General features: G+C 45.6%; 1 protein-coding gene across 2 annotated transcripts in view; it reads right to left on the reverse strand.

The window, feature by feature from the left end:
• Positions 1-1,799: 1,799 nt before the first annotated feature.
• NR1H4 (nuclear receptor subfamily 1 group H member 4) overlaps positions 1,800-26,703 on the reverse strand; it is a 104,117-nt gene continuing 79,213 nt past the window's right edge. For both annotated transcript variants that reach the window (XM_075552718.1, XM_075552717.1), the window contains exons 9-10: positions 5,621-5,734; positions 1,800-3,183 (exon numbers count right to left, since the gene is read on the reverse strand). In XM_075552718.1, coding sequence (XP_075408833.1) covers positions 2,945-3,183; positions 5,621-5,734 — 353 coding nt within the window. In that variant the 3' untranslated portion in view covers positions 1,800-2,944. The remainder of the gene's footprint in view (positions 3,184-5,620; positions 5,735-26,703) is intronic.

Genomic DNA, 26,703 nt, shown 5'->3' on the forward strand with positions numbered 1-26,703 from the left:
ACACACTTGTTGCGACGAAGAGGCTGCATGAACAGTAACTGGTTCTAAGGGGGAGGCCCACCACGGTGAGTTTATTTGCTTATTTGCTCACCTGTTAAGGACGTTTCTTCCCATTCCTTACTCATTCTCCCCACTCACTCACTTTGGCTGTCTGAAATCACCTCCTAAATAAAGCGTTTGGCCCTAGTGTTGTGTCGGCTCAGACCCCGACGAAGACATTAGACTGTGATCTCTTCATTACACAGTAGCCAGACAGGCTCAGGCAGGGACAGCGCGACCCATCTCTTCTGGCAGAACCCTCATAGTCCTTTAATAGGTCCACAGTCACCCGCCTTCTGCCTTCTGGCCCTGCCCCTTCTTCCTTCCCTCTTACCCTGCCCCATGGATGTCCTGTCACCCTCTGAAGCCCCGCCGTGCCACCCCCGTCACGAGACTTTCCTGGTGAGCGAGCACATGGCTTTTCTGGGCAGACTGTCTTAATCATCAGCGTTCCCAGACCAAGCCCACTGTTGACTCTGACTCAGAGGCACTGCAGGGAACAGAGCGGAACTTCTCCTTGGGGTTGCTGAGATGGCCACTCATTAGGGAAGCAGCTTAGCACCGTGTGCTCCCAAGGAGCAGTGGTTTGTGCCACCGACTTTGCAGTTAGCAGCTGAACACTTAACCCATGGAGCCGCCGGGGCTCCTTGTATCCCCCACTGAGGCTAGCAAAACACTCGTGCACCACGAGAACTCAAGCCGTGTGCTATATCAGATGGAATCCAATTGACACGAGCCCCATCCCGCTCCTTGTCCCACTGGTTTTAAGATCTCGGAGAAGGCCTAGGATTTTAATACCAGAAAGGAAAAAAAAATCTGTCGCTCCTTAAGTAGATTCTATTTTGTCAGATGTCAAGATGTCAACACCCCCTAACACGCACACACACACACACACACACACACATACACCTGCTGTAGAGTCCATTCTGACCCCCGGTGACCCTATAGGGCAGGACGATCTTCACCCCAGGCTGAAATCTTTACAGGAGTGGGTGCTGGCACTGTAGTGGGTGCAGTGGGGCTTCCAACGGCAAGGGCAGCAGGCTCTGCTCCTGTAACGCCGTAGGGCCTCCGAATCCAGGGCAGTCCTCCTCTGCCCCACGGGGGCTGTCCTATAGGAAGCCACTCCATGGCAGCGAGTTTGTTTCAGCCTCATCTCTCCGGAAGCAGAGGGCCACGCCCTTCTGCCGTGCGGCTGCTGGTGGTGCCAACTGTAAGCGCCGCGCCACCCGGGCTCCGTCCCAGTGTGTGACGATGGTGTTTTCGTACAGTCCCTAAAGAATCAGGGGGAGAGGAATGGAGGCAGGAAATGAACAATTCCTGCTGGAGGGGAAATACACAACAGGTGTGCGCCCAGCTGTAGGCGTGTTCTCAAAAGGGCAGAGCAAAATAAGCAACCAAATTGATGAATGATGTGCACCGAAGCCAACCGCGAGCATTTTAGAAGGCGATAAGGGACTGTCCCTTTGCTGTCCAGTGTCTGTGGACTCAATTTATAAATGCTGATAGCGCGAAGCAGTATTTCCTGTGAGAATTACTAACTTCTATATTGCATGCTGCGAAATTGAAATGTTCAGACAACCGTTACGAATGAATGATAGTTCTTCAGAGATGACATAGTACCATTTGCGAGAATTTCTCTTTCTCAAAATTATCCACCTTAGGTTAAGGGGTTGTCACCATTTAAATAAATAAGAGTTGGTATATTTTTCTATTTGAGTCCCACCCCACCCGCCTCCCAAGAAAACCTATTGACAGGCTTGTTTTATTGCTAGCATTGAACACAGCTCTTTAATAAAATATATGAAATAGGTAACATGCAGAGCAACATGAGATCCTTGCCCTTTATAATAGATAGGCCTGAAGTAGCAATTTAATTAGGCAAACAGGATGTGTCAATGGGAATGACAGATTCCCCGAAGTCTTTTAAAATACAATATAGAGAAAGTCACTCTATCTAAACTCTTATTTACAATTATGGACGGTATACAATTACTATATACATCAAGATTCTTGTGTGGGACCCAATCTCAGGGGACTCCTGGATCAACTTGCATGACAGTTCACAAAGGCAATAGTCTATATCCCACTTCGGGCTGAAGGTGTTCACGTTTTTTTTTAAGTGGCCGTCTACTAGGCAGCTCTTGGTCTCGCCCCACAAGGAGCCAAGATGAGTGGAGAAAATCAAAGCATCAAGGAAGTAACTTGGCTAAAGGACTAACAGACCAGTCAAACCATGGCCTCAGCAAGCCTGAGATGGGAAGAACTGGAGGGTGCCCGGCTACTACCACTGACCCTCTGCCGAGGAACACAGTAAGAGGTCCAGGACACGGTGGGAGGAGGGGGAAAAGGTAAGACAAAATTCAAAATAATGGCAGCAAAGATCTGACGTACTAATCTGGTAGAGATTAGGAAATCCCCTGAGACTGTGACCCGAGGACAGCCATTAAAAGTCTAGTCCTGAACTCACCCCTTCCCCTGGCCTCAGGATCAACTTCCAGGCAAATAAGTCTCTAAAGGGAACAATAAAACAATATCACCAGGGAGGAACATAACTCCTCAGTATCATCAGCTCCAGGGGGGCAAAGACTGCTTGAAAAGACAGGGGAGCTCAGGGAGGAAATGGGAAGCATGATGTTGCATTGTGTAGATTGCCCCCCATGTCATACAAGATGTGTATACATCATTGACCGGAAAACTAACTTTCTCTGCAAACTTTTACCCAAACCACATTAAAACATTAAAAAAAGATGTATGTGTGTTTGTGAGGGGGGGAGGGGGGGAAGCATGAGGTGTGGTAATCCTTCAGTGGAACCAGGTACAAGTGAAATAGAGGAAAGCTATACATCGAACTTCTGTTCCAAGAGAAATCAGGAGCTAACCCCGTTCCCTGCCCATGCCCTGTTCACTGCACATCCCAGATTTCACAGAGCAGGGGGGTGAACTTGTGGTCATTGACTCTCCAGGACATCAGCATCTCCGCGTGGTGATGGTTGAACGTCCGGAGTTCGGTTAGGCGACCCAGGAGACAGGCAAAGTGTTGAGGATTCTCGGGTTGACGAATCTTGCACAACTTCTGCAGCACTTCCAGCAGTGGCTCCTGCAGCTTCTCCACAGCCTCTCTGTCCTTGATGTATTGTCTGTCTGTGCGGAAGCGGAGAATGGAATGAAATTCCAATGGAAAAGGGGGGAACGTATTAAGCGAGGTCCCAACTCTTTGGAGAGGAACGTAGAAATGTGATACATAGCTACACAATAGTTATGTTCGACTTGATTGATTTCTATGCACATAGATGCCCAGGTGGGGTCTCTGAGGGCCACACATGGTTATGTACGCAACTGCTAAGCAGAAGGCTGGCTGGAAAGGCCTGGTGGTCTGTTTCTGCAAGGTCAAAGCCTTGAAAACCTTTGGGGGCAGTTCTCCCCTGCACCTGTGAGGCTGTCGTGAGTTGGAATCAACTCAACCACAACCAAAGCCAACCCAGCTGATGACAGGTAGCTGGAGACTTAGAATATTGACACCTCCCAGAAAGACTCCCTAAGGTCTCATTCAACAGATGCCTCTAGAGGTAGCCCGTATGCTCTCTCCACCACCTTAGATTGTCCGGTCTGTTTCCGTGACTGAAACAAGCTGACTAGTACAGTGTGTGCTTGCTTATTGGCCTGGCACCTACTCAGTGTGTTACCTGTGAGCTGCATCTATTTTATGTAACAGTTTTTTGCTCTTTTTCTTATTGCCATCACACAATATTTTATTCGGTGACGATAGCATAATTTGTTCATTCTACCGTTGACTGACATCTGGGTGATTTTCAGTAGTTGATTATTAATAAAGCAGCTGTGAATGTTCTTCTCATCTTTTTTAAAACATTTTATTAGGGACTCATACAACTCTTATCACAATCCATACATATACATACATCAATTGTGTAAAGCGCATCTGTACATTCTTTGCCCTCATCAATTTCAAAGTATTTGCTCTCCACTTAAGCCCTTTGCATCAGGTCCTCTTTTTTTCCCTTCCATCCCCGCTGCCCTCATGAGCCCTTGATAATTTATAAATTATTATTTTGTTATATCTTTCCCTGTCCCATGTCTCCCTTCACTTCTACTCATCTTTTTGATAGCTAGAAGGTTTCATTTGGCAGGAATTGAATTGCTGGAGCAGGAGAGAGATGCATACATAGTTTTACTAGGTACTACTCTCTTTAAAAAAACAAATTTTTCCCCATGGTAATGCCAATAACATGATTAGCTTCTGCATCCGGATTGTGTATAGAAGGAAGGCAAAGCTACTGTTCAGTGTGGTATGCCTTGCATGTGTAGCTTTGTTACGTGGCATAAAGCCTAAACATGGCATTGCTTCCTCTCAAATGAGTTAAAATAAACTAAAAAGACTTATGCACAGTGGCATTCATGTCCACATTTTCAGAACTGCAAAAATGGGAAACAGGAATTTCTAAAGATACGCTAAAGAGGTAATAAGTTCGTGTCCATCCACATAGCAGACTGTAATGTGTGTACTACAAAGAACTTTGCCAATATAGTTCTTTGAAGACATGGGGAACTACTTTGTAAGAAATGTGAATTTTAAAAATGTAAAAGGTTCAAGAAGCCCCTGGGTGACAAAAACGGTGATTCGCGAGCCTGCTAACCACGAGGTTGGCACTCTGAGCCCACCCAGAGGCACCTCAAATCGGGCTCCTTGGTATAAGCAGCATGGCTGCCTCTTCATGAGAGGCGCTTCATAGGAAAGGTGTGATCTACGTCTGAAATGCCAGTATTGAAACCCCCGATAGCAGTTCCACTCTGCAACCTGGGGTCGCTGTGAGTCAGAACTGACTCAACAATGGTTCGGGCCATTGTCATCACCGCCACCTTCCCTTACCAGCACACACTCGCATACACGCCTACATCGATGGACATTGTATGTTCACTACTACGCTAACAGCATGTGATGCTATTCCGGTCCCTGCTCGGATGTCAATCCTTTCAAGACGTATTCTCTAGCACGTACTTTCCTTGCAGCCTCATCTTTCTTTTGTGGAGAACTTACCACTTCCTCAAAAGTTACTGTTCCTTTATCATCTGCCCACCCGCTAGAAAAGGCCAATCCCCGGGAACGAGAGCCTGCCTGTTCTCATTGCTGTACCCTCATCATCTCGAACAGTGCTTCCCCAAGTGGGCGACACCCTCCCTGGGCGGTACGGGAACAATCCAGGGAGGGCGGCAAAAGCAGACACCTGCCCTTTAGCCCAAATCATGGGCTATAGAACCAAAGTGCCAGGGGGACACTGGGTAAACTGCTTTCTAAAAATGGGCAGTGGGTCAACTAAGTTTGGAAATTTATGCTCTAGAACCATGTTTATCACCTAGTAGCTGTTCAATATGCATTTATTGAATGAATGAATGAATGAATGAATGAATATGAGGCTTAGAGAAAAGACAGAAGTGCTACGTGCTAAGAGGAGTTGGTTTTGAGTGGTAGGATTACAGGTCTCTTTCCCCTACAGTAACATCACTACTATAACACGGAGGAGAAATGGGTGGTCCAGAGTACCGAGCATAACATGGAGTTTACCTGGAGAGAGGATAACAATCGCGGTAAGCAAAGCATACTCCTCTTGAGTCATCTTCAGTTCTCCAACGCTTTTGTAAAAACTAAACATGGGTGTTATATATTCATCTGAGATACCTGTGGGAGAAAGTTGACAAATTGTAACCGCACAGTACTGTTTTGAAGGACTAAAAGGTGTACAGTATGAAGACTCTATAGATATATTGTTAGGAGTTGACTCATGTTCTCCCGCAAAGGGATGCTGGAGTCTCAGCCTCTGGTGCCCATGAATGGGACCCTCTGGTGCCGAAAACCGCACGGAAGGCCATAGATGACCATGACCTCTTCTGGCTTCCCTGTTGTCACAAGGCAGAGGTCAGACATGCTGCCACCCTCCATCTCTCTTTACCTGTTCGGACACCCACTGCTCCTCCCACGGCACTCGCCTTCTGTGCTGGGTTTGAGCGTTTGTTGCAGTACGCGCACAGAGCTCACAGCAAGACTCACAGCAAGGGGAGTGACCAGGGGGGGTGGCCAGGTTACCACAAGCCCCGAGCAGTAACCAGTAAGGACACAGGTGTCCCACAGCAAGCCCTTTCCTCGGCGAGTAGCCATGTCTCCCTCCAGTCCTCAGGCTCTCAGCCACGTGGTCCCTTGGCCGCTGCCTGCCTGCTGCTCTGCCTCACGGCCTCGTAGTTTCAGTGTTGCGCCTCTGTTCCCTTTCAGTCTCCCTGCCTTGGCCTCTGCTGCCTCTGGTCTCAGCCTCTGCCATTCAGACAGCAGACAGAGATCTAGAACGTGCTACACTGATGGCTTTTCTTCCAATGGCCCCGGGATTTCTCTCCCCCCTGCCAAGCCGGCTCATTCGCATGACACCTAACGATTCCCTCTATTCATGGTACACATGCCGTGTTTGCGTCGCCCCACCCAATCATCTCATGGAAGTGACAGAGACATGGATAGAAGAGGGTCATTAAGAAAGTTCACTCTACCCAATCTGGAAGGAGCTGTCTTTGATGCTCCATTCACACAAAGCCAGAGCAGAGACCTGACAGCACAGCGCCTAAGCACAAGGCAGCGAACCGAATGGCCCACCCAGCAGCCCCACGGGAGAGAGATACAGCAGCATCCTTAACCACGGAATCACAGCCCAGATGTCCTGTGGGACAATTCCACTTGGTCCCACTGGGGAGCTGTGGGTTGGGGTTGACTTGCGCTCCCAACACCATACAGGAGTAGGATGGGGCTTATCCAGTCAGGGTGGTGCCCTTATAGAGAAGGGACAGAGAGAAACAAGCAGGCAGATAGGAAAACCATGTGAGGCCACATCTACGACCCACAACGCTCCTCGTTCTACCAGAAGCAGGGAGAGATGAGAAAGAATCTTCTCTAGACTTCAGAGGGAGCCTGGCATGGCCAACCTGTTGGCGTGGATGTCGGGAGTCCAAGTGGAGAAACAATACATCCCTGTTATTTCAAGCTTCCTGTCTGGTAGGACCTATACTCCCATGTGAATATTTATGTCAAAATGCACACATGCAAATGACTAAAGGCAATTTTGTGACCCAGCCAATGGCAGGGCATTGCAAAAAATATATATCAAAGAACAAACTCCTCAAATATATACTGGAATCAGCAATTTGCCCGCCTTTGATCTCAGTGGTGCCCGCAGTTCAGCTGTTCCCACATCTGGCAATGAATGATAAAGTTCGTTAATTGCCAAAACATTCTCTGCACGCCACCATTTTCTAGACACCGCGTACTTCCTCCTGCTGATACTTTTATCTATGACTGAGGCATGGGAAGCCTCCTTAAGAAGCAACCCCGAATTGTTGCTTTTTGTTCCACGTGGATCAACAACTCCAATTGGTAGATTTTCTAGGGTTCTTACCAAGCGGCTCTGGTGTCTCAGAGAAATACCAAACCTGCCTCGGCTTTGCTTACTGAGCAAGCTTCTCCACTTGGCTAATCTCTTCAAAGGGAGCTCCTGCAGGCGGTGGCACAAGTGTAAGAGCTCACTGCTAACAAATGGGGAGATGGGCAGATCAGGCCCACCCAACGGTCTTGTGAGAGAAAGGCCAGGCAGTGGGCTCCTGCAGAGATGGTAGCTAAGGAACCCTTTGGGGAGGCTCTACTGCTTCGGCGGATGGAGTCGCTGAGAGTGGAAATAGACTCGAGGACACTGAAGAACAACAACAATGCTGTCTTCCAATTCAGTAGGTCCCAAATCACCATCAGTGTCCACAACCAAACTCCCCAACGCCCTCCAAATCTGTGGATTCTTCCTGTCTACTCTCACTCCATCACCCCTCATCCCTCCACTACCAAAAGTCCCCCCCCCAAAAAAAAACAAACCTCTCCTCCCCTTCTAAAGCTCTCCAAATAAAACTTTAGTTGTTTTCTTTTTCTAGAGGAATCTGTTTGGGGATCTGGTGCTTTACTGTCTTAAACAGCTACTACTCAGCCCACAGGCTGAGTTCCCAGTTAGCGAGTCCTCACCAAGTTGTCCTGATGGTTCTCCATACATCTTAGGTGATTAGTGTTTATTCATGAGGTAGATCCAGAGAGGCTACGTAACGTGCCCAAAGACACACAGCTGGTGACAGGTGGAGGCAGGATTCAAACCAGCCTAACAGGCTAAGCTAAGCAGGTGTTTGGCTATTCACTCCGACAAGCTGCACCGCCTACCCAGCCCTTGAGTCGGTCACACCCAGCTTCACGGTGCCCAGCGTTCGTCCTTTCTCTCCTCTCTACCTGGGAGTGCGTCCTTCTCCTTTCTCTAACGGCTTCCTCTTCATCCTGTAAGGGGTTTATGTACCACTTCCTCCACTCATCCAATAAATATTAGTTCAGTGTCTGCTCTGAGCAGGGCTCCCACCCAGAAAAGAGTTGGTGAGGAAATTATAGACAGAGAAGAAGAGAGGGGGAAAGGGATAGGGGGGTGGGAGGGAGAGTGAGAGAGGGGGAGAGAAATGTGCATTACAGATTAAGACCAAGGCGAGTTTCCAGACCTGGTGCAGACCAGAGAAAACTACTCTGTTCCTTCTCAACCAGATCCAGAGCCCTAATGCTTGAGTTGAACCAAACCAGAATGAACCCGGATTCCAGATGCCAAAGAGTACAATCATTTTATGTCATACTTAACAGCACCAGAAAGTCTAAAGCCCCGCTTTCACCAGAGCCTAGTCTTCCCAGGCTGGATCCTTGCCTTTCCCTCTTGGACAAAATACCACACTATTCTTCCCCTTTGACTTTTGATTGACCCTGGTGAGCTCAGTGAACAACGTCTTTGTCGAGCAATTTGGGATTTATGTAATGTGGAAGCTAGCTCTTTATCCAGCTGCTACGTATTGGGCTGAAGACCCGGGACCAAACTAGAGACCGCTGTAAAATAAAGAGGGCTGTAATTAAGGCAAGTCATCAGTTTAGCTTCCCAACAAGTGTTGTCATTCAAAGCCAGAGGCTTGTTCTTGAGTACATAGGTTCTTTAAGACAGATTCTTTAATTCTAAAATGTGAACCATAACAACAGGGGATGTGTAGCGTGCTTAGCATCATGCCTGGCTTACTGTTAGCAGTCAGTTAATCCATGTTAAGGAAAAGAATCAGAACATTTTAGTATTGTTGTTTGGGAGAATAGGATCAATGTGTCAGTCTCGGTTCCTCTTTACACAGTTATGCTATGTTTGTTTTGTTTTAGCATTCTGCAGTTTTGCAGGGATGAAACAAATGCATCAGTGAATTGCTTCATAGGTTTCTCAATACTAAAGCTAAATTGTGATTTACGTTGAAAACAATCGTAGACTTTAGACTTTCCTTAGCATTTGAGAGGACTAAGCCCATCAGTTACTATGACCCCCAAATAACTGTGCTATTGCTTCAAATAGATTGGGGGGGGGGGTTCTTGAAGCATTCTGGTTTGAAAATATTTCGTTTTAAAGGAATCTTATTAATTTCCTGCTTTGTCTTTCCCAGTCTCCCCTCACTGTCCATTAACGAGTTGCAGCTGAAAGCTTTTGAGCACAATCGGGCTGACATGCTGGGTATGATTACTTCATCTTCTGCATGATAGGAGGGGCCAAGAATGAATACAGGGAAAAAATAAAGCGACAGATCGTAAAAGTTCCTACAAGGTATATCCTGTATGGATTTCGCTTTGGAACGCAGGCTCAACAATCAAAATTAACTATGCCAACATAAATAAAGGGGCATTCGGCACCAGTTAGGAGCCCTGGCGGTGTGGTGATGACAGACTAGGTTGCTAACTGCAAGGTCAGCAGTCCAAAACCACTATTGGTTCCATGGGAGAAAGGAGGCTTTACAGTCTCAGAAACCCACGGGGGCAGTTCTACCCTGTCCTATGGGGTCGCTGGGAGTCACAAGGACTCCAGGCAGTGACAGGTTTTCTGGTTCTGAGTGCATCAGCATTTCTAATCAAAGAAATGCAACAATAACATTGTCCTGCAGAGGGCAGCCTTTTCCTGTTTTCCCGCTTCCTCCTTTATGGAGATTTGCCTACACAATTTTTTGTTGTTGTTGTTCTTTTGACCCAATTAGCTGAATTTTGGTCACAAGGTGGGGCTATTTTCTAACTAACTACATGGATTTTACCAGAGAAAAATTCAAAGATGAGCAGCACAGTTTACGTTCCTGCATCTTTTTCTTGTGTTTGGGGGAATTTTTTGTTTTGTTTTTAAACAGAGGCCAGTGATTGGTAAATTAATTCTTCCATGATCAAAATATTTTAGAGAATAACTACTTGGTCGAATGAACACTGTGCTATTCCAAGCTATTATTGTAGCGGTCAATGTTGCTTGTTTCCTTGTTTTAATTGGAACCAAAAATAAACCAGAGTTCAGGTGTGTACACTATACACCGGTGTATGCAATATATACACCTCTTGATTAACTGGAGTCCTTAAAGGTTCTCTATGAACTGGAATTAAGCCCGTGGTAGTGATGTTAGTATGGTTGGTGCAATAGTTAGCCAGCTAGGCAGCTCACCAGTAGGTTAGAGATTTTTGTCTACCCAGAGGATCCTTGAGAGAAAGCCCTGGCGTTCCACTTCGGAAAACACAGCCAAGCAAACCCCACAGAACACGAGCATGTCTACCCTGACACACTTGGGTTTGCCATGGACCAGAGTCAACCCAATCCCAACCGGCTCATGACCGTTTATCATTAATAGTTGCAAAAATAAACCAAGAACCTTGTTAAAATGTAACTATTTTCTCAAAATCACATCCATGGACATTTTCCTAGAAATAATGACATAATCCGTCACCTAGAAGTTAATGTACAAACCCATGCGGCATACAAGGCTGGGTCTGCTTTCTGCCTTCCCTTCCAGCTAAATTCTCTCCATCTTAATGGTTTCCATAAAACTGCTGGCACCATCTCCCTCGATTCCCGGCTAATTTCGTTGACTGCCAACACGGTCTATCTACACTAGCCTATGGAGAGACAGACCCCAGCTCCAGCCTGAGGTCCACTGGACGTAGTCAATTAACATGGCCCTTCTAGCTATAATTTCTTATGCGATTTATTGTAGCCTCTATGTCTGCGGTTAGAATCCCGTTTGGCCAGGGGTTCCTTGCTGTGCTAATAGAGAGGATTGTGATGGGATGCATTCAGAATGGCCTCCAGGAGAGGATTATCACGCTTTGTGTCCTGGAGGTACAGTCAGCTAACGGACGAAAACCCATGTCCACATGAACCATCTCCTAAGCAAACACACACGGAGAAGTCCCAGGAACATCAGAAGAAGAGCCAACAGTGGGGCATGTTTGATATCTCTGCCTGAAGTCGGGGACTAGAGGCACAGAAGCCATGGCACGGAGACCAAGGGGCAGAGCGAAGGAATCATGCCAAGATTAGAGAACGGGGAGGAGACCACGAGAGGAGCAGTGGCCAGACTATGACACTGTGAGGCAGAACAGAGACTAGCCTCCTGGCTGACAGACGCAGAGGTCAAGGGTCTACAAGGCTGAGAGGCGGAGGCCTGGACAAAGACTAGGGTACTGGTTGAGGAGAAGTGCTGAGGTGGACAAAGCCCTGTATCCGTAGTGCTTCCTGATTCTGGCTTGTAAGCTGTTAACTTCCCTAATAAGCTCCCTTCATGGTGAATATTATTTGTGAATTCTGTGTGGCATTGCAACATAGTATTGAACTTGGCACAGACATGCTGTGGGAACAAGAGTTCCTGTCAGAATAAGTAAAGACAGAGGATGGGAGCATGTCTGACCCATACATGAACGGGCTTATTCCAAACAGATAGAATTAGGCACATCTCTAGGAAAAGTGGGCGAAGGCTACAGACAAGTTCTTTCAGAAATAGATTTGTCTTCACTCAAAATTCACTGCTGTCAAGACAGTTTTCCTAGTCTTGACCAAATCAAACCAACTCACTGCTCTTGAGTCGATTCCAATTCATCATGACCCCACAGGATAGGGGAGAGTGGTCCCTATGGGCTTCTGAGACTCGAAATCAGGCGTCCTCAGGCCCGCGGGCCACATGCGGCCCAGCGAGGACATTTATCCGGCCCGCCAGGTGTTTTTGCCCCGTCTGTTTTTACTTCAAAATAAGATATGTGCAGTGTGCATAGGAATTTGTTCATAGTTTTTTTTTCCTTTTAACTATAGTCCAGCCCTCCAATGGGTCTGAGGGACAGTGAACTGGCCCCCTGTTTAAAAAGTTTGAGGACCCTGTTAAATCTTTATAAGGGTCGAAAGCCTCATCTTTCTCCCACAGAGAAGTTGTTGGTTTTGAACTTCTGACCCTGAGGTTAGAGGCCCCCACATGCTACAGGGCTCTTCTTTAGTCGCATCAGGGTGCCTTTAAAAACAAGGATCTTTTTTTTCTGCCAAGGGATAAAACAACTTTGAGGTAAGAGTCCATATAAAATTATTAGCAAAATTCAAGCGGACATCTTCTCAAATCCTTGCAGCTTTGCATCAAGTTTCTGGGAATGCCGTTCCTATAAAACACGGGTTTTAGTCTGGTTACGCATTTTCAAGAAGGCCCGGATGACCTCCTGGATAACCAAGGGAGGAAAGAGCTTCCATCTAAGAAAGGAGAAGCTGTGGGTGAAGCCCAGAAATGAGTGGAAGAAGATTGTAGACGGACCATGGATGCTATAGCTGCTGAGCCTGGGCTCGCACATGGTTCACCTCGGACTCAACAAGCTGTGGCTCCATGGAGACCACACGCATTGTACGAAGGTCCATTAGTTCAAGAGCTGGGCTCTCTCTCCACTAATCGGCGCTCACAAAGACAACTTCATGGAACAAAGTGTAGCGGGGAATGTGTCTTAAATTTATCAGCCCAATCCAGTATACCAGGACAATACAAAACAAGGTTTCTGAGGGGATCTACTGGGTCCCTGAAATTCAGGGCAGTGTGGAAGAGGTTGAGGGTTGCTCCTTGGGATTCTCAAAGGCTCATCTTGATCGATTTTCTCAAAGGACGCAGGATCATCGACCACAGAGGCTGATGATGATGCAGTTTAAAGAACCTGAAAATAATCAGGAGGAATCCCTGCCCACCCCCCCTCCATGACAGTGCGTCTGTTCATTCTCGGACGACTGTAAGGCTGCTCGAGAGAACGTCACTGGAGAACCTGACACCCCCCACCCTTCGGCCCAAATCGTGTCCTTTGAGGATTCTTTTAGTTTTTTTCAAACCATTCTTTTGGGAGTTAATGCAGATATTATATCATTCCACGGTCAATCTCATCACAGCCCTGAGCAATCGCTACCACCGTCCGTTTAAAGACACTCTTTTCCTTCTCATGTTCCTTGACATCAGCCCTTTTTCACCCCACCCCACTCTTGTACCCCCTGAACCCTCATTCTACTTGCTGTCCTTACAGGTTCATCGATCCTGGGGTTCTTACACTGAAAAACAGAAAACCATAGAACACAAATTCAAGAGGGTGACCTCCAATGACATAACACAGCTGAGAGAAACCCCAATAGGAACAACAACAACAACAGAATACAGAAAATGTTGAAAACCAGATCAGGCCTAACGTGCAACAGAGGAGGAGGGATCAGCTGACATGGGTTTAACCATTCAAGCCAGGTGTATCCTTTTGACCTTCTATAGCCATCTCGCCAATGCACTCCGTTTGGTAACCACTTTCCCCTCGTCCCTCTATTACAGACTGAGGGAAATCGCTGGAGGCATATTCCCTATGTAGCTCCCACAAATGTATCTTGGACTCCCGCTGTCATGCACAGCCTCCTGCAAACCGGATTCTCCAATTCAGGTCCTGATACTATTCCTTCCTTCAGCTTTGGATTACATGATTTACAATAGGGATTCTTTTGGTTCCCCAAACTCAGAGAACCTGCAAATGGGACATGATTGAGTCCGTCCAGGATGGGGAAACTGCTGTTTTGATGTGGTGTAAGTGGAAGAGGTCAGAACTCCTTAGGGAAGGCTTAGCAAGATGGAAAAAGCCTTCAGAAGTAGGTAGCTCTAGATGGAGGATATGTTGAGAAATACTAGCTCTACATTTTGATCGTTTTATTTAATACAGATTTCTATGATAGTGTGGGGATACACTTTGATTCACCCTTGCATCCTTTACTACATATATGACATGCACGATGCTTCCATAAACAAGCTCGGACTCCAGCCTCTGTTGAGTCATGCGTGACAATATCCTCTGCTAGACATGCATGAGTGCCTCTCGATTAGAAATCTCTCCATTCTCTGACTTCACTGCTTCTACCCTTTACTACTCACCTGTCTCTAACTGATAACTATCTCCTGTGCTTAGTCTCTCAATCAATCAGCAGGAGCGCTTTCTTACTGCAGCTCCACATCGCTAAGAGCCCACCATCGGGAACATATTAGGGTTTTCCTAGCAAGATATCCCAGAAAGCACGCTGGGCTTCAAGTCAGAACACCTGCATGATGCTGGTTACCTGTGTGGCCTTGGGCAGGTCCTCTAGCCTCTCCAACCCCATTTCCTAATCTATGAAACGGGAGGGTGAGCTCCACAGCTAGAGGCCATTGGGAGTAGTAACAAGATGATGCGCATAAGAGCAATGTAGGGTAAAGCTGTGAAGTATATCATCGCTCCAGTAAAGACTAAATTGAAAGGCACTTACATCTCATGAGGACCAAAGAAGATCTAAAAGCGATGCCTTTCAGGGGTTGTCCATATTTGAAATTAACAGGATGTCCCCTGGTTAAGACTTCTCTGAGCAAGTTGGTTTGGTTTGTGAAAAGTTATGGCTGTATGCATTCAGTATGGTCAAGATTATTCAATTCTACCAAATTTTTAATGCTATCATATGATTATTCTAATTTTTGCTTAAGATTCCAGTTTGAAATACAGTTTGCATTATAATACTATATTAAAGATAAAGTCACTGACACTGCGTGTCGTGTAGAAATAAGTTACCCAGCGGTTGCACCAGATTTGTACATTAGTTCATGTCAATAAGTTCTGTAACCTCATGAAGTGAATGTATCTCAGCGGGCAGTATCTTGGTGTATGTAACTGAGTTTTAATAATAGCCAACAAGAGTATAACTCGGAAAAATAAGAAAATAAATTTCAGATTGCATGAGGGGACTTCCAAAATTCATGGGAAAATGCTGTTACCTTTCAATTCAATTTCCCCCAACAACTTTATTAAAGCCCCTCATATTACATAAAAAGCTCTCTCGGCATAAACACAGTAACTCTGAGACATTGTGTTACTGTGGAATTTCCTGTATACTAAAAATAAGAATGAGCTGTGTTAGCATAAGAATAAAGTTATTCTGAAAGGTCATCCTCCAAGATCAGGTTTTTTATGCATTGTGTGGAAGAGGCAGTGTTCTGAAAATCCACAGAAGAAAATTCATAAATATTAATAAATGGGAGCATCGCTATAGATAATAAAACACAAAGCAGCGCGGGAGTTTGGATGGTTTTTATTGTTACCACTGGTTGATATTTGGGGAAAGCATCTCATTATAAACCAGAGGCATTCCGACTTCTACAGATCATATTCTAGAAGACTTTATGCTTGAACATAAGGTTTGAAGCTTGTGAAATTACACCTTTTTGACTGCATATGTTTTTTAACCCGAAAGACCCTCTTTATTTCTTGCCGAGTTACTGCATAATTGTGTTCACAGGTCTTCTGCTCGTTGTTTCAATCTCCCAAACCCCCCTTCTCATTACTACTAGAGAGAGCTCTGTGAGGTCCAGCCATGGTCATATCGCGTCCCCATGATAGAAGAGCTAAATTACGTTACTTTTGCGGTCTTCGCTGTCCTTCCTAACCCAGCACTGTCTGCTCTCGGCTTCAAAACGATCATTGTGCAACACTATCAAGCCACTTTTGCATTCTGTCGTGAGCAGCTCAATGCATCATCATTACGCCACCACAACTCCTAACTTTTGCATTTTGTACACAGATGCTCTCTCTCCTCGACTCTTTGAACTTGCTTCTCTACCTGGGGCAACTTTCTAAGGCTTTTTGGAGCTTCCCGGGTCCCTAATCATAGTCCTCCTCAATTCAATGATCAGCTTTACGGTCCTTTCCAGATTCACCAAGCGGACTCACGCAGGAAGGCAGGCACTTTTTAAAGCACTGCGTTTTCTACTGCTGCTAGAGCAGGAAGAACAGAAAGTGGATGGCTTTGCCGAACACAAATTTCTTCTCTCACAGTTTAGCGGTCCAGAAGTCACATTGCAGGGGACCAGCTCCAGGGGAAGGCTTATTCTTTTCCTTGGTTCTGGGGAAGATCCTTGTCTCTTCCAATATCCTGGCGTTCCTTGCAGGGGTCCATGTGCCTCAGTATCAAGTGTGGCTGAGATTCCCAGTGCAGTGACCCTGGGTCTGCCTTTTCTTTCTTCAAAATAGCCATGTCCTCTTTGCCCTTCTCTCTCCTTTTAGCTCTTGCAAGATCAAAAGTCTCACTCAAATCCACCGATGATTTGCATATGGGCACATGGGCGGCTCTTAAATCATCCTTCTTTCAAGGCTGTGAATCCAAAGATGACCCACCTAACCCTGCCTTATTAACATACAGAGGTTAGGATTTGGGAAAATTGCATCATTCCAATCACAACATGGAAGGTAGCCACACAATATTGGGACGTCTGGCCTAGTCAAGTTAACACACATTTTTGAGGGACACAACTCAATCCACGACATGTTCTCGTTTCATTTTGCCTGTACTTTTCGTATAGTGTTTCCCGCCTGCCCCTAAATTCACAAGTATTTGCTTACCCAACTTCCCTACCTCTTTGTGATTTCCTAGAGGAAGACACCACTATCACCACAGAATGCTCGGAACAATGCAAGTTTTCAATGTACGAGGGGGAACCACCCCCCCAAAGAACAAAAATTTTTCCCAAAGCTATGTATTAATTTTTTCCCCCAAAACAACCTTGTAGCCATCAAAATACTCCCCATTTCAGTTAATACATTGGGCAAACCTCAGATTCCATTCCATTCTTGGAAACATTTTTCAAACTCATCTGTTTGGATGGCTGGCAGCGCCTCCCTTGTTTTTTTCTTCACCTCTTCTATGTTCTATCCCTGTCTCTTCATGTCCCTCTTCATTGGCAGAAACACGGGACATTGAACTGTGTGGTCAGGTGAGTCAGGTGCTTGGGGATAGAGAGGCATGCTGTTTATTGCCAAAAGCTTGCACACAGAGATGGCTGTGTGAGGAGGTGCATTATTGTGGTGGCAAAACCAGTGTCCCTTCAGCCACAGATCAGGGCTTCTTTGTTATGTAATCCTTTTAAGAACTTCTAAATAGAAAGCTTGATTAACAGTCTGACCTGGTGGAATGAACTCCAATGCACTATAAGTTGACATTTTCATCTGTTCAGGAAGTTGACAGACGTCCAGAACGAGGTTTGTCAACAATCAACATTTCACCTCATTTGAAATGAGAAAACCACTCATACACTTGAGTTTTTCCCATAGTGCTGTCCTTGTGAACTGTGTTCAACATCACAGCAGCTTCTGTGGCATTTTTCCCAAGCAGGAAACAAAATGTCACAACTACATGCTGTTCTCTTAAATTACAAAAAACAAGGTTTGAGTAAAACTGCTTTTACGCAAAAATTCACTGTGACCAGAGAGAACCTTCCCAGGTGACGCCACAGGTTACACTAACTCAGAGTGAGTTGCTGGATGCTCACCTAGTGTGAAAAATTTGTACTATGAGAGCTCTGCCCAGCGGAGCTTTTTTTTTTTTTAGGTACCCCTGTATACATGTTGAATGAGTCACTCAATATATAGATAGAAACATCTGGAATAAAGTGCCATCCTGCTGTCCACCTTTCCAAATGTTCACTACAGCACATCACACGGAGAAGACCCTGTTACTTGTCCCCTAATATCCACACTCTCCTTCTCAAGACAGGGTTTTTCAACCGATGAACTACTGATAATTCAGCCAGATCATTTCTTGCAGTGGGAGCCAGCGTCCCTTGCCTCTCTGCCCATCAGATGTCGGTAATATTTCTTCCTTTTCAGTCATGACAATAAAAAAAGTCTCCATACTTGCTAAATATCCCTGAGAGGCAAAATCCTCCCAGTTGAGAAACAATGTTCTATAATGTAGAAAGATAATTCTTAATTGGGCATAAGACTGCCCAGAATAAAGATGGTTTTTTCAGCTCCCCTTAAATCTGGGTGTGACCAGGAAACTAAGCTCTTGCCAATGGGATGTGGAGGGAATCCTGTGTGCTGCTGCTGGAACATTGCATTGCAGGGAGGGTCTTACGGCTATCACGTTGATTCCAACACACAGCCACTCTATAGAACAGAATAGAACTGCCTCTTTGGGTTTCAGAGGCTGTAAATCTTTGTGGGAGCAGACAAACTTTGTCCCAAAGGGCAGTTGGTAGGTTCAAACTGTTGACCTTATGGTTAGCCATTCCACACCCAATCCACTAAGCCACCACGGGTCCTTCTTTTCCCCTCACCTGGCTGGAATGTGGGTGTGGTGGTGAGCCATTGTGGACACTGCAGATTCAGTCAACACTCTATGGAAGGATGAGCAGCAAGACAGAGGGAGCCTGGGTCCTTACCCTTGTGAACTGCCTTCTACCAGGTCTGCTCTCCTTGGTCAGATGTTACAAGATAGAAATGAATATATCTCGCATTACCGTTGAAGCCTCTAGCTTAATGTCTAGGTGATACTCAATTGCAATCAGTTCTTTTCACATCTATTCTTTCTAGAAGATGAAGTATCTAAAGGTTATGACATTATTGTATTAGTTTCTGTGTCCCAGTGAACCTGGCCCATAGCAAGTACTCAGTTAAAGTGTTGAAAAAACTGAGTAAAGGTGTAAACAAAAACAATGAACGTCCTGATAGAAAGAGTCTCTCATGGTTATTGGAGGTTACCATCTTGACAGAAACAAATGGGAACAATCAGTTCCTAAAGAAAGAAGGACGACTTATGAGCCTCCAACCTGAGAAATTTGGGGATGTAGTCTGAGATGACAACCTTGGTAAAAAAAAGGTTAAGCAATTCTTAAGGTTTAGGGAGTATTAGTTATCTCTACTTTACAACTGATCTGTTAATTAGAAATCTCCCTTAAAAAAGAAGAAGAAACTGGAAAATGCTAAATTTGTAAAAGGGATAGACAAGACATGGAAGAGCCAGAACATTTGTTTCTGCCTCCTGGAGGCAGCTGATATATCAAGTACAGAGAGACTCCAGAAATTTAAGTCAGTAAAAACCGAAAAGAGTCTGCATGTAAGCATCCGTTTAAGAACCCAGAGGAGTCTGCATGTAAGCATGCAGTCGGGCCTCGTTCCTGGAGCTCCTGTGTCTTTATGGATGGAACCACTCTGCTCTCACCAATCGGTTCCGCCCTGCCCCAGAGTTCAGAAACTATGGCGATCCTCAGGTTAGATCTTATTCTAGGGATGCGGCTCTGGCCTTATTCCTTTCGATGATCCCTGTCTTGACCCACTGACCACATCTGGGGAGCCCTCCTATTCTAAGCAGTTCTCTTGGGGCTTGACCGCACTTCCGTGAAGCCCACATCCTATGTGGAACTGTACCGTGTATCTGACATACTCTTCCATTCTGGTGCATAACCAGAAACCAAACCCACTGCCATTGTTGAGGCAATTCTGATGCATAGCAACTCTATCTAGGGGCCCCAAGACCGTAAACCTTTATGGGAGCACACAGCTTCTTCCTTCTCCCAAGGTAGGTTCGACCACCAAATTTGTGGTGAGTAGCCCAACAAACACTTAACCCACCACAGAAAGCACTCCTGAAATCCTCTTATGCTCACCCAGACCCCTCCTTTGTTGCCTGCCTGTTACTAATTCCCAGGGCTTTCTCAAAGATCCTGACCCATTACAGTGGTCTACCAAGATCTAGCCCTTGACTCCTTCTCATTAGCTGCATCTCACAGCCCACAGAAGCTGTGTCCTAAAACTTATGAAGACAGAACATGGTAAGAAGAGTGAAAACCACGTGCCTTCACAACCAGGAGTGTCATTTGTGACAGTGCAACTGTCCAAATGACCGAGGGAGGGTAGCCAGTGGGGGAAGAGTGAATAGGGCGGCTGGTGTCTCCTTTATTCTTCTGAAGCTTTCAAGAAACTCACCACCATCGAGATGATTCCGACTCATCATGACCCAATAGGACCAAATAGCATTGTCCCTCTGGGTTTATGAAACTGTAACTCTTTACTGGTGGGGTAGAGGTTACATGGAGCTGCAATCTGCAGGGTTAGTGGGTCAAAACCACCAGTCGCTCCACAGGAGAAAACCAGTCATTTTGATTCCCATTAAGAGTTACAGTCTTGGAAACTCACAGGGGCAATTCTACCCTGCCCTGTCCTATCAGGTTAGTATTAGTTGGCATAAACTCACTGATAGTTGAGTTGAGATGAACTCTTTATGGGAGTGGAAAGCCTCATCTTTCTCCCTCTGAGTGGCTGGTGGATTTGAACTGCTGACCTTGTAATTTGAAGCTCAATATATAAACCACTATGCTACCAGGCCTCCTTTCTTCAGAGGCATTTGCCCCAATGATAAGTCTAATCTCATCTTGGTTGTAGCCTCTAGTAGAGCTCACATTCACACAAACAGAATAGAGCCTGACATATAGTACATGATGAATCATTGGTCATTTTAATACTATGATTAATAGATCTGTGCAGTATGCATATATGGCTTTTATAAAAACGCAAGGTCTCCCTCTTAGTTTTCTTTTTTTTCCCTCTTAGTTTTCTAGTAAGCTTTTTTGAAAACAATTTTTCTCTCAGCTGAATCAGAGTGAGAAGGGACATGTTCCACTGCAGCCACCCCGAGGGAGGTCTTCGTAGTAGTGAGACACTAGATATGGAGACTGGTGATGCTAGGGGTAAGGTACCGGGCTGCTAACCACAGGTTGGTGGTTCAAACCCACCAGCTTCCCTTTGGGAGATAGAAGAGGCTGTCTGCTCCCATAAAGATTTACAGTATTAGAAACACTAGATAGAGTTAGTATGGTTTTGGAAATTCTATATAAAGTCACTATGACTGATAATTGATTTGATGGCAGTGGGGGGGAGGACTTGGCTCAGGACCCAGGAGATTTGACGGAGCCAGACGAAGAGAATATGATTGTAGGTTTTCTGTGCCAACATGGCTTCCATAGGAACAAGTGGGCGGAGTTTATACTATCCATCAAGGTCACAGAAATGGCTTTCTAAGGCTGGCCTCCCTCTCTCCTTCTCCCTGGAGTCGGGCCACACTTTCTCTCTCTCTCTCTCTCTCTCTCTCTCTCTCTCTCTCTCTCTCTCTCTCTCTCTCTTTCTCTCTCCTTTCACCTTCCTATTCACAAGCCACGTGGAGCCACACTGAGGCCTGTGAGAGCCCTGGAGATGCTTCTACTACCACTGGATCCACAAGACTTTGCACCCACCAGCCTGGGATCTTCCTGCATTTTGCATCATTGCATGTGCTGCATGAGTCCGAAGAGGTATTTATGGACTAATATTGGATTTAAGGACTTGGTCTGGACTGGGCTGGATGTTTTCTTAATATACAATTACTCTTTGATAGAAATTTCTTTCTTATACATCTCTGAGTGTCACTGGATTTGTTTCTCTAATCAACCAGGCCTAACACAGAGAACAAATAGAAGCTGAGCACTCAGGACAGAGATGGGGCAGCTGCTGCATCATTCCACTTCAGATGTAACCTTTTCAAACCATTTCAGTGAATACAGCAGAGAGTGTGTGCACATTTTTCTGCCCTAGCACATGAATCAACTTAAAAAATTGTTTTATTAGGGGCTCATACAACTCTTATCACAATCCATACATACATCAATTGTGTAAAGCACATTTGTACATTCATGGCCCTCATCATTCTCAAAACATTTGCTCTCCACTTAAGCCCCTGGCATTAGCTCCTCATTTTTTCTCCTCCCTGCCCACTCCCCACTCCCTCATGAACCCTTGAAAATTTATAAATTATTTTGTCATATCTTGCCCTGTCCAACGTCTCCCTTCATCCACTTTTCTGTTGTCTGTCCCCCAGGGAGGAGGTAATATGTAGATCCTTGTAATTGGTTCCACCTTTCCACCTCACCCCTCCCGGTATCACCACTCTCACCATTGGTCCTGAAGGGATCATCCGCCCTGGATTCCCTGTGTTTCCAGTTCCTATCTGTACCAGTGTACATCCTCTGGTCTAGCCAGATTTGTAAGGTAGAATTGGGATCATGATGGGGGAGGGGGAAGCATTTAAGAACTAGAGGAAAGTTGTATGTTTCTCGTTGCTACACTGTACCCTGACTGGCTCATCTCCTCCCCCAGACCCTTCCGTAAGGGGATGTCCAGTTGCCTACAAATGGGCTTTGGGTCTCCACTCCGCTCTCCCCCTCATTCAAAATGGTATGAGTTTTTTGTTCTTTGATGCCTGATAACTGATCCCTTTGGCATCCCAGAGCATGCTGGAGTGTGAGCACACAGGTTGGTGTCCTTCTTCCATGTGGGCTTTGTTGCTTCTGAGCTGGATGGCCGCTTGTTTACCTTCAAGCCTTTAAGACCCCAGACACTATCTCTTTTGATAGCTGGGCACCATCAGCTTTCTGCACCACATTTGTGTATGCATCCACATTGTCTTCAGCAATTGTGTCGGGAAGGTGAGCATCATGGAATGCCAGTTTACTATAACCAAGTATTCTTGCACTGAGGGAGTACTTGAGTGGAGGCCCAGTGTTCATCTGCTACCTTAATACTAAATCTATACATATATGCATATAGATCTATTTCCATATCCTCATATAAAATGTATTTACATATGTAAATGCCTGTATTTAGACATCTATAAATGCCCTTTACCTCTTAGCTCTTTTCTCTATTTCTTTTTACTTTCCTCTTGTCCCTCTATCATGCTCAACCTTCATTGATGTTACAGTAATTCCTCTCGGTTGCATTGCCCTTGGTCATGCCCTACGAGGCCTCCTACACCCTCCTCACCACCGATGTGGATCACCTGTTGTTCCCTGAATCAACTTTAAATGACTCATGCTTGAGAAGAAGGAGAGCTAGCACAGCTCCCCAAACCTAGCCGTTGTTTCCATTTCTCATCTTCAAATGTGAAGGCTGTCTTCCCCCAAATTAATTACTCTAGGTAAGGTCTGGAGAAGAGGCACATGGTAGGCTAATTGCTGGACAGGATGATACCAGTCAACCTGATATTCATGGCAAGGACCATTTGAAAAGTACACAAAGGGGCAAGATTCATAGCTTCAGACAAATCTCCATTCATTCATTCCATTTGTTCCTCATGAGCATCTACTGCAATATAAGCACGCATTTAGTGCCTGTGGTGAACTATAAGTGAAAGAAAGGACAATCTAATGTCAAAATCCAGGTAAGACTGCAGGAAAAATATTAAAGTCAGCTCTGATTTTAAAAAGATAAAACTATTTGATGAAAAAAAAAACAACAACAACTCACTGCCATCAAGTCCATGCTGGCTCCTAGCGACTCTCTAGGACAGGGCAGAACGGAGCCTGTGGGGTTCTAAGACGGTCATTGTTTATGGCAGTGGAAAGCCTCGTCTTCCTCCCCAGACTAATTAGAGGACCTATTTTTAAAGCTTTTAAAAATATAGGACACATACCTAATAAGTAGTAGCCCTAGATCAAGCCAAATTCCAAAGACACTCCTCTTAATTATCGCTGTCTCTCAATGTATAAACTAAAACACACATTAGAGTAGGATCTCTCAGTAAAGAAAGAGGTTTATCTGTAATTTTTTTAAATGCCACATGAGCCAAAACGCCTTTTTATTTCATTAGCTTTAAAAACATTAAAATTCGATGTATGGGTCTTGTGAAAAGAGCACTACAGACATCCGGTTCCTGGAAATCAGGAAAAGTTACCAACCAAGAGCGCCATCCACCATATTAATTTTCTGTGTAAACAGAGAACCACAAATTATAGTCTAAACTAACAATTGAGTCAATACACATGAAACGGCAGCAGCTTGCACCCTATAACTATTCCTGAATTGAATGGTCAATTACTACTTACTTATAGTTTCAAAAACAAGACACTCAGGAAGCAGGCCGAGTACTTTACTAAAGGGTTCATCGAAATAATGGAATTCATTAGGAGAAGAAAAGCAACAAGTCCAACAGATCGTCCTGGTGGCGACCAGATTCACTCCTTTCTTCATCCTTACCCTCAACCTGAACACACATGCACACACACACACACACACACACACACACACACAGGATTAAGGTTCAGATCAGAATCGACACGCCTTAACACACAGTTTTCAAAGAGTGCAAAAGCTTCAATGATGGCCACCTCAGCTTGCTCTCCTCTCTCCATTCCTCCGGAAGCCAGGATCACATCCTTGAAAGCGCTCACCTCCTAACAGCTGTCCCCTTGTCCTGGCTTATGCTAACATTCCTGGAAGGGTGACCATTTGAAGCAGGGGGTTGACGCTTCCCCACCTCTTCAGTGTCTTCCTATTACTTAGGAGATAAAGAATAACATCTTTAGCACAGCATTCAAGGCCCTCAGCCATCTGGTTCTGACATTTCTTTTCTCACCTCTTTAATGTCACCTGCAATCTGATCCTGCTCCACGCCTCAGTCTTATTTTGGTGTGTTTCCCCTGAGATTCTCACCTGCTCCCTTTCTTCCTGCTGGTCCCTCTCTCTTCACCACCATCCTCAGTATCGCACTCAAACATCATTCAAGGCCCTGCTCAAATAAAACCCTGCCAGAAGACTCCCAAGGAGAAGCTACCCCTCTCATTTAGTTTTTCTCTTCCACATTTTAGTATAACAATTGTGATAGTTAGGTTTATTGTGCCAACCTGGCCATGAGGAACATGTAGGATTAATCAGGCTGCAGTTGGATTGTAGGGCAAAGAGATAAATGACTCTAACAGGCCCAGGCTTGTCTCTCTTGCTCTCTGGTGATTGGACCAACATGCTGCTGCTTTGACTAGTTCTCTGCCTCAACACGTATGCTACACCTCCTTTGGGCCAAGCCAACGGATGGATTGAGGATCCTATTGTTAGAGCCTGAGGCTCCTTTGAGACCTACTGTGCCATGCTGCATACATCACTTGAGCTTGAGGTTGGTGGATCCTGTCGTTTTGTATTGCTTAGGTTCAATATCCCATCCGGGCTATTGCTGACCCACTGTGATAGTTAGGTTTTAGTGTGCCAACCTGACTAATAGGGACATGGGGATTAATCAGGTCACAGTTGGATTGGAAGGCCAAGAGATAAATAGTTCTGCAAGGCCCACTCCTCTCTCTTTTGCTCTCTGGTGATCAGAGCATGCTGGAGTGTGTTCACTGCTCCTGGAGCTAGTTCTCTGCCTCAACCTGTGGGCTATACTACCTATGAACCAGGCCAACCCATGGATCATGTCACTAGAGCTTGAGGCTCCTTTGAGACCTGCTTCTCCATGCTGCTGCTGCATAGATCATTTGAGCTTGAGGTTGGCAGATCCAGGCACCTTGCATTGTTTGTGTTCGATATCCCATCGGTCCTGCTTTGCTAAGCTGCCAAGCTACTGACTGTTGGTAAACCACCCTGCTGCTTGCTGCGCCTGCCTTGCCTGTGGGAGGACTCCAGTGTCTGCTTCCTTGACCTTGGACCTGGCAACCCATGAGAATGGAAGAACTTCCAGTATATTAACTGTTCCAAGAAAGTGAATTGAGCTGAGCCCTCTGTGCTGCTGTGTGGACTAATTAGCTGTTTTATTCCTTCTCGCTGTATAAACCTATCCATATATGTATAATCCGAAGTGTCCTGGTTTCGTTTCTCTAGAGAACCCTGCCTGACACAACCATCTATGTACGCCTCCTGTCTTCTTACTAGAGAAAGGCTTCTTAAAGGCAAGGGAACAACCTGACTCATCTCTTCACTGCCCCCACCATGGCCTTAACCTTAAATATTCATTGAATTAATAAATCCATAAGAATGATATGCGCTTTAAAAAGTATGTGTTTTTCAATCTATCAGGAATGCTATTTTGTATTTTCAGTTTTCAATTCAGAGAAGAAAACACAATGGGAAAACCGTGACAAAGTGAAATTGCTTGATATGGCTCTTCCCTCCACAGCCTACTGTAACTGGGTGGGAGCAGGTGAACAAGGGGTAGAGCATCGTCATTCAAAGTTTGCTCCGTTTCCCCTTTCCTCTGGGGAGTAGATGAGTTAGCTCCGAAGTGAGAAGGGAGAGAGGCCTGTGACTGCCAAGAAAGAAAGCCACCAACCTGCCTAAAATAGTGAAGGCTGTAGGGGAACCAGAAGTCCCAGCTAGCAAACCACGAGCCAGGACCGAGGAGCCGAGCTGCAGTGAGATGGAGAGGCAGCGGGCTTCCTGGCCCCAGGTTTCCTGGCCCATGGAGTCAGAGGGCAAGGGACCACAGGACTGAGAGACGAAGATTCAAACAGACATACCTGCCAGCAGGGCAACAAAGAGATGCTGCTGTGGACACAGGACTGTGTCCTTAAGATTTTCTGATCCTGACCCGTTAAGAAGCCCCTGATAACCCCCTATGACCGTGAATATTGTCTGTGAGTTCTGTGTAGACATTACAATAGATTATGGAGCCCCGCAGAGAAGGAGAATGCTGT

This window comes from Tenrec ecaudatus, chromosome 6, assembly GCF_050624435.1.
Source record: "Tenrec ecaudatus isolate mTenEca1 chromosome 6, mTenEca1.hap1, whole genome shotgun sequence".
In the NCBI taxonomy this organism is placed as follows: domain Eukaryota; kingdom Metazoa; phylum Chordata; class Mammalia; order Afrosoricida; family Tenrecidae; genus Tenrec; species Tenrec ecaudatus.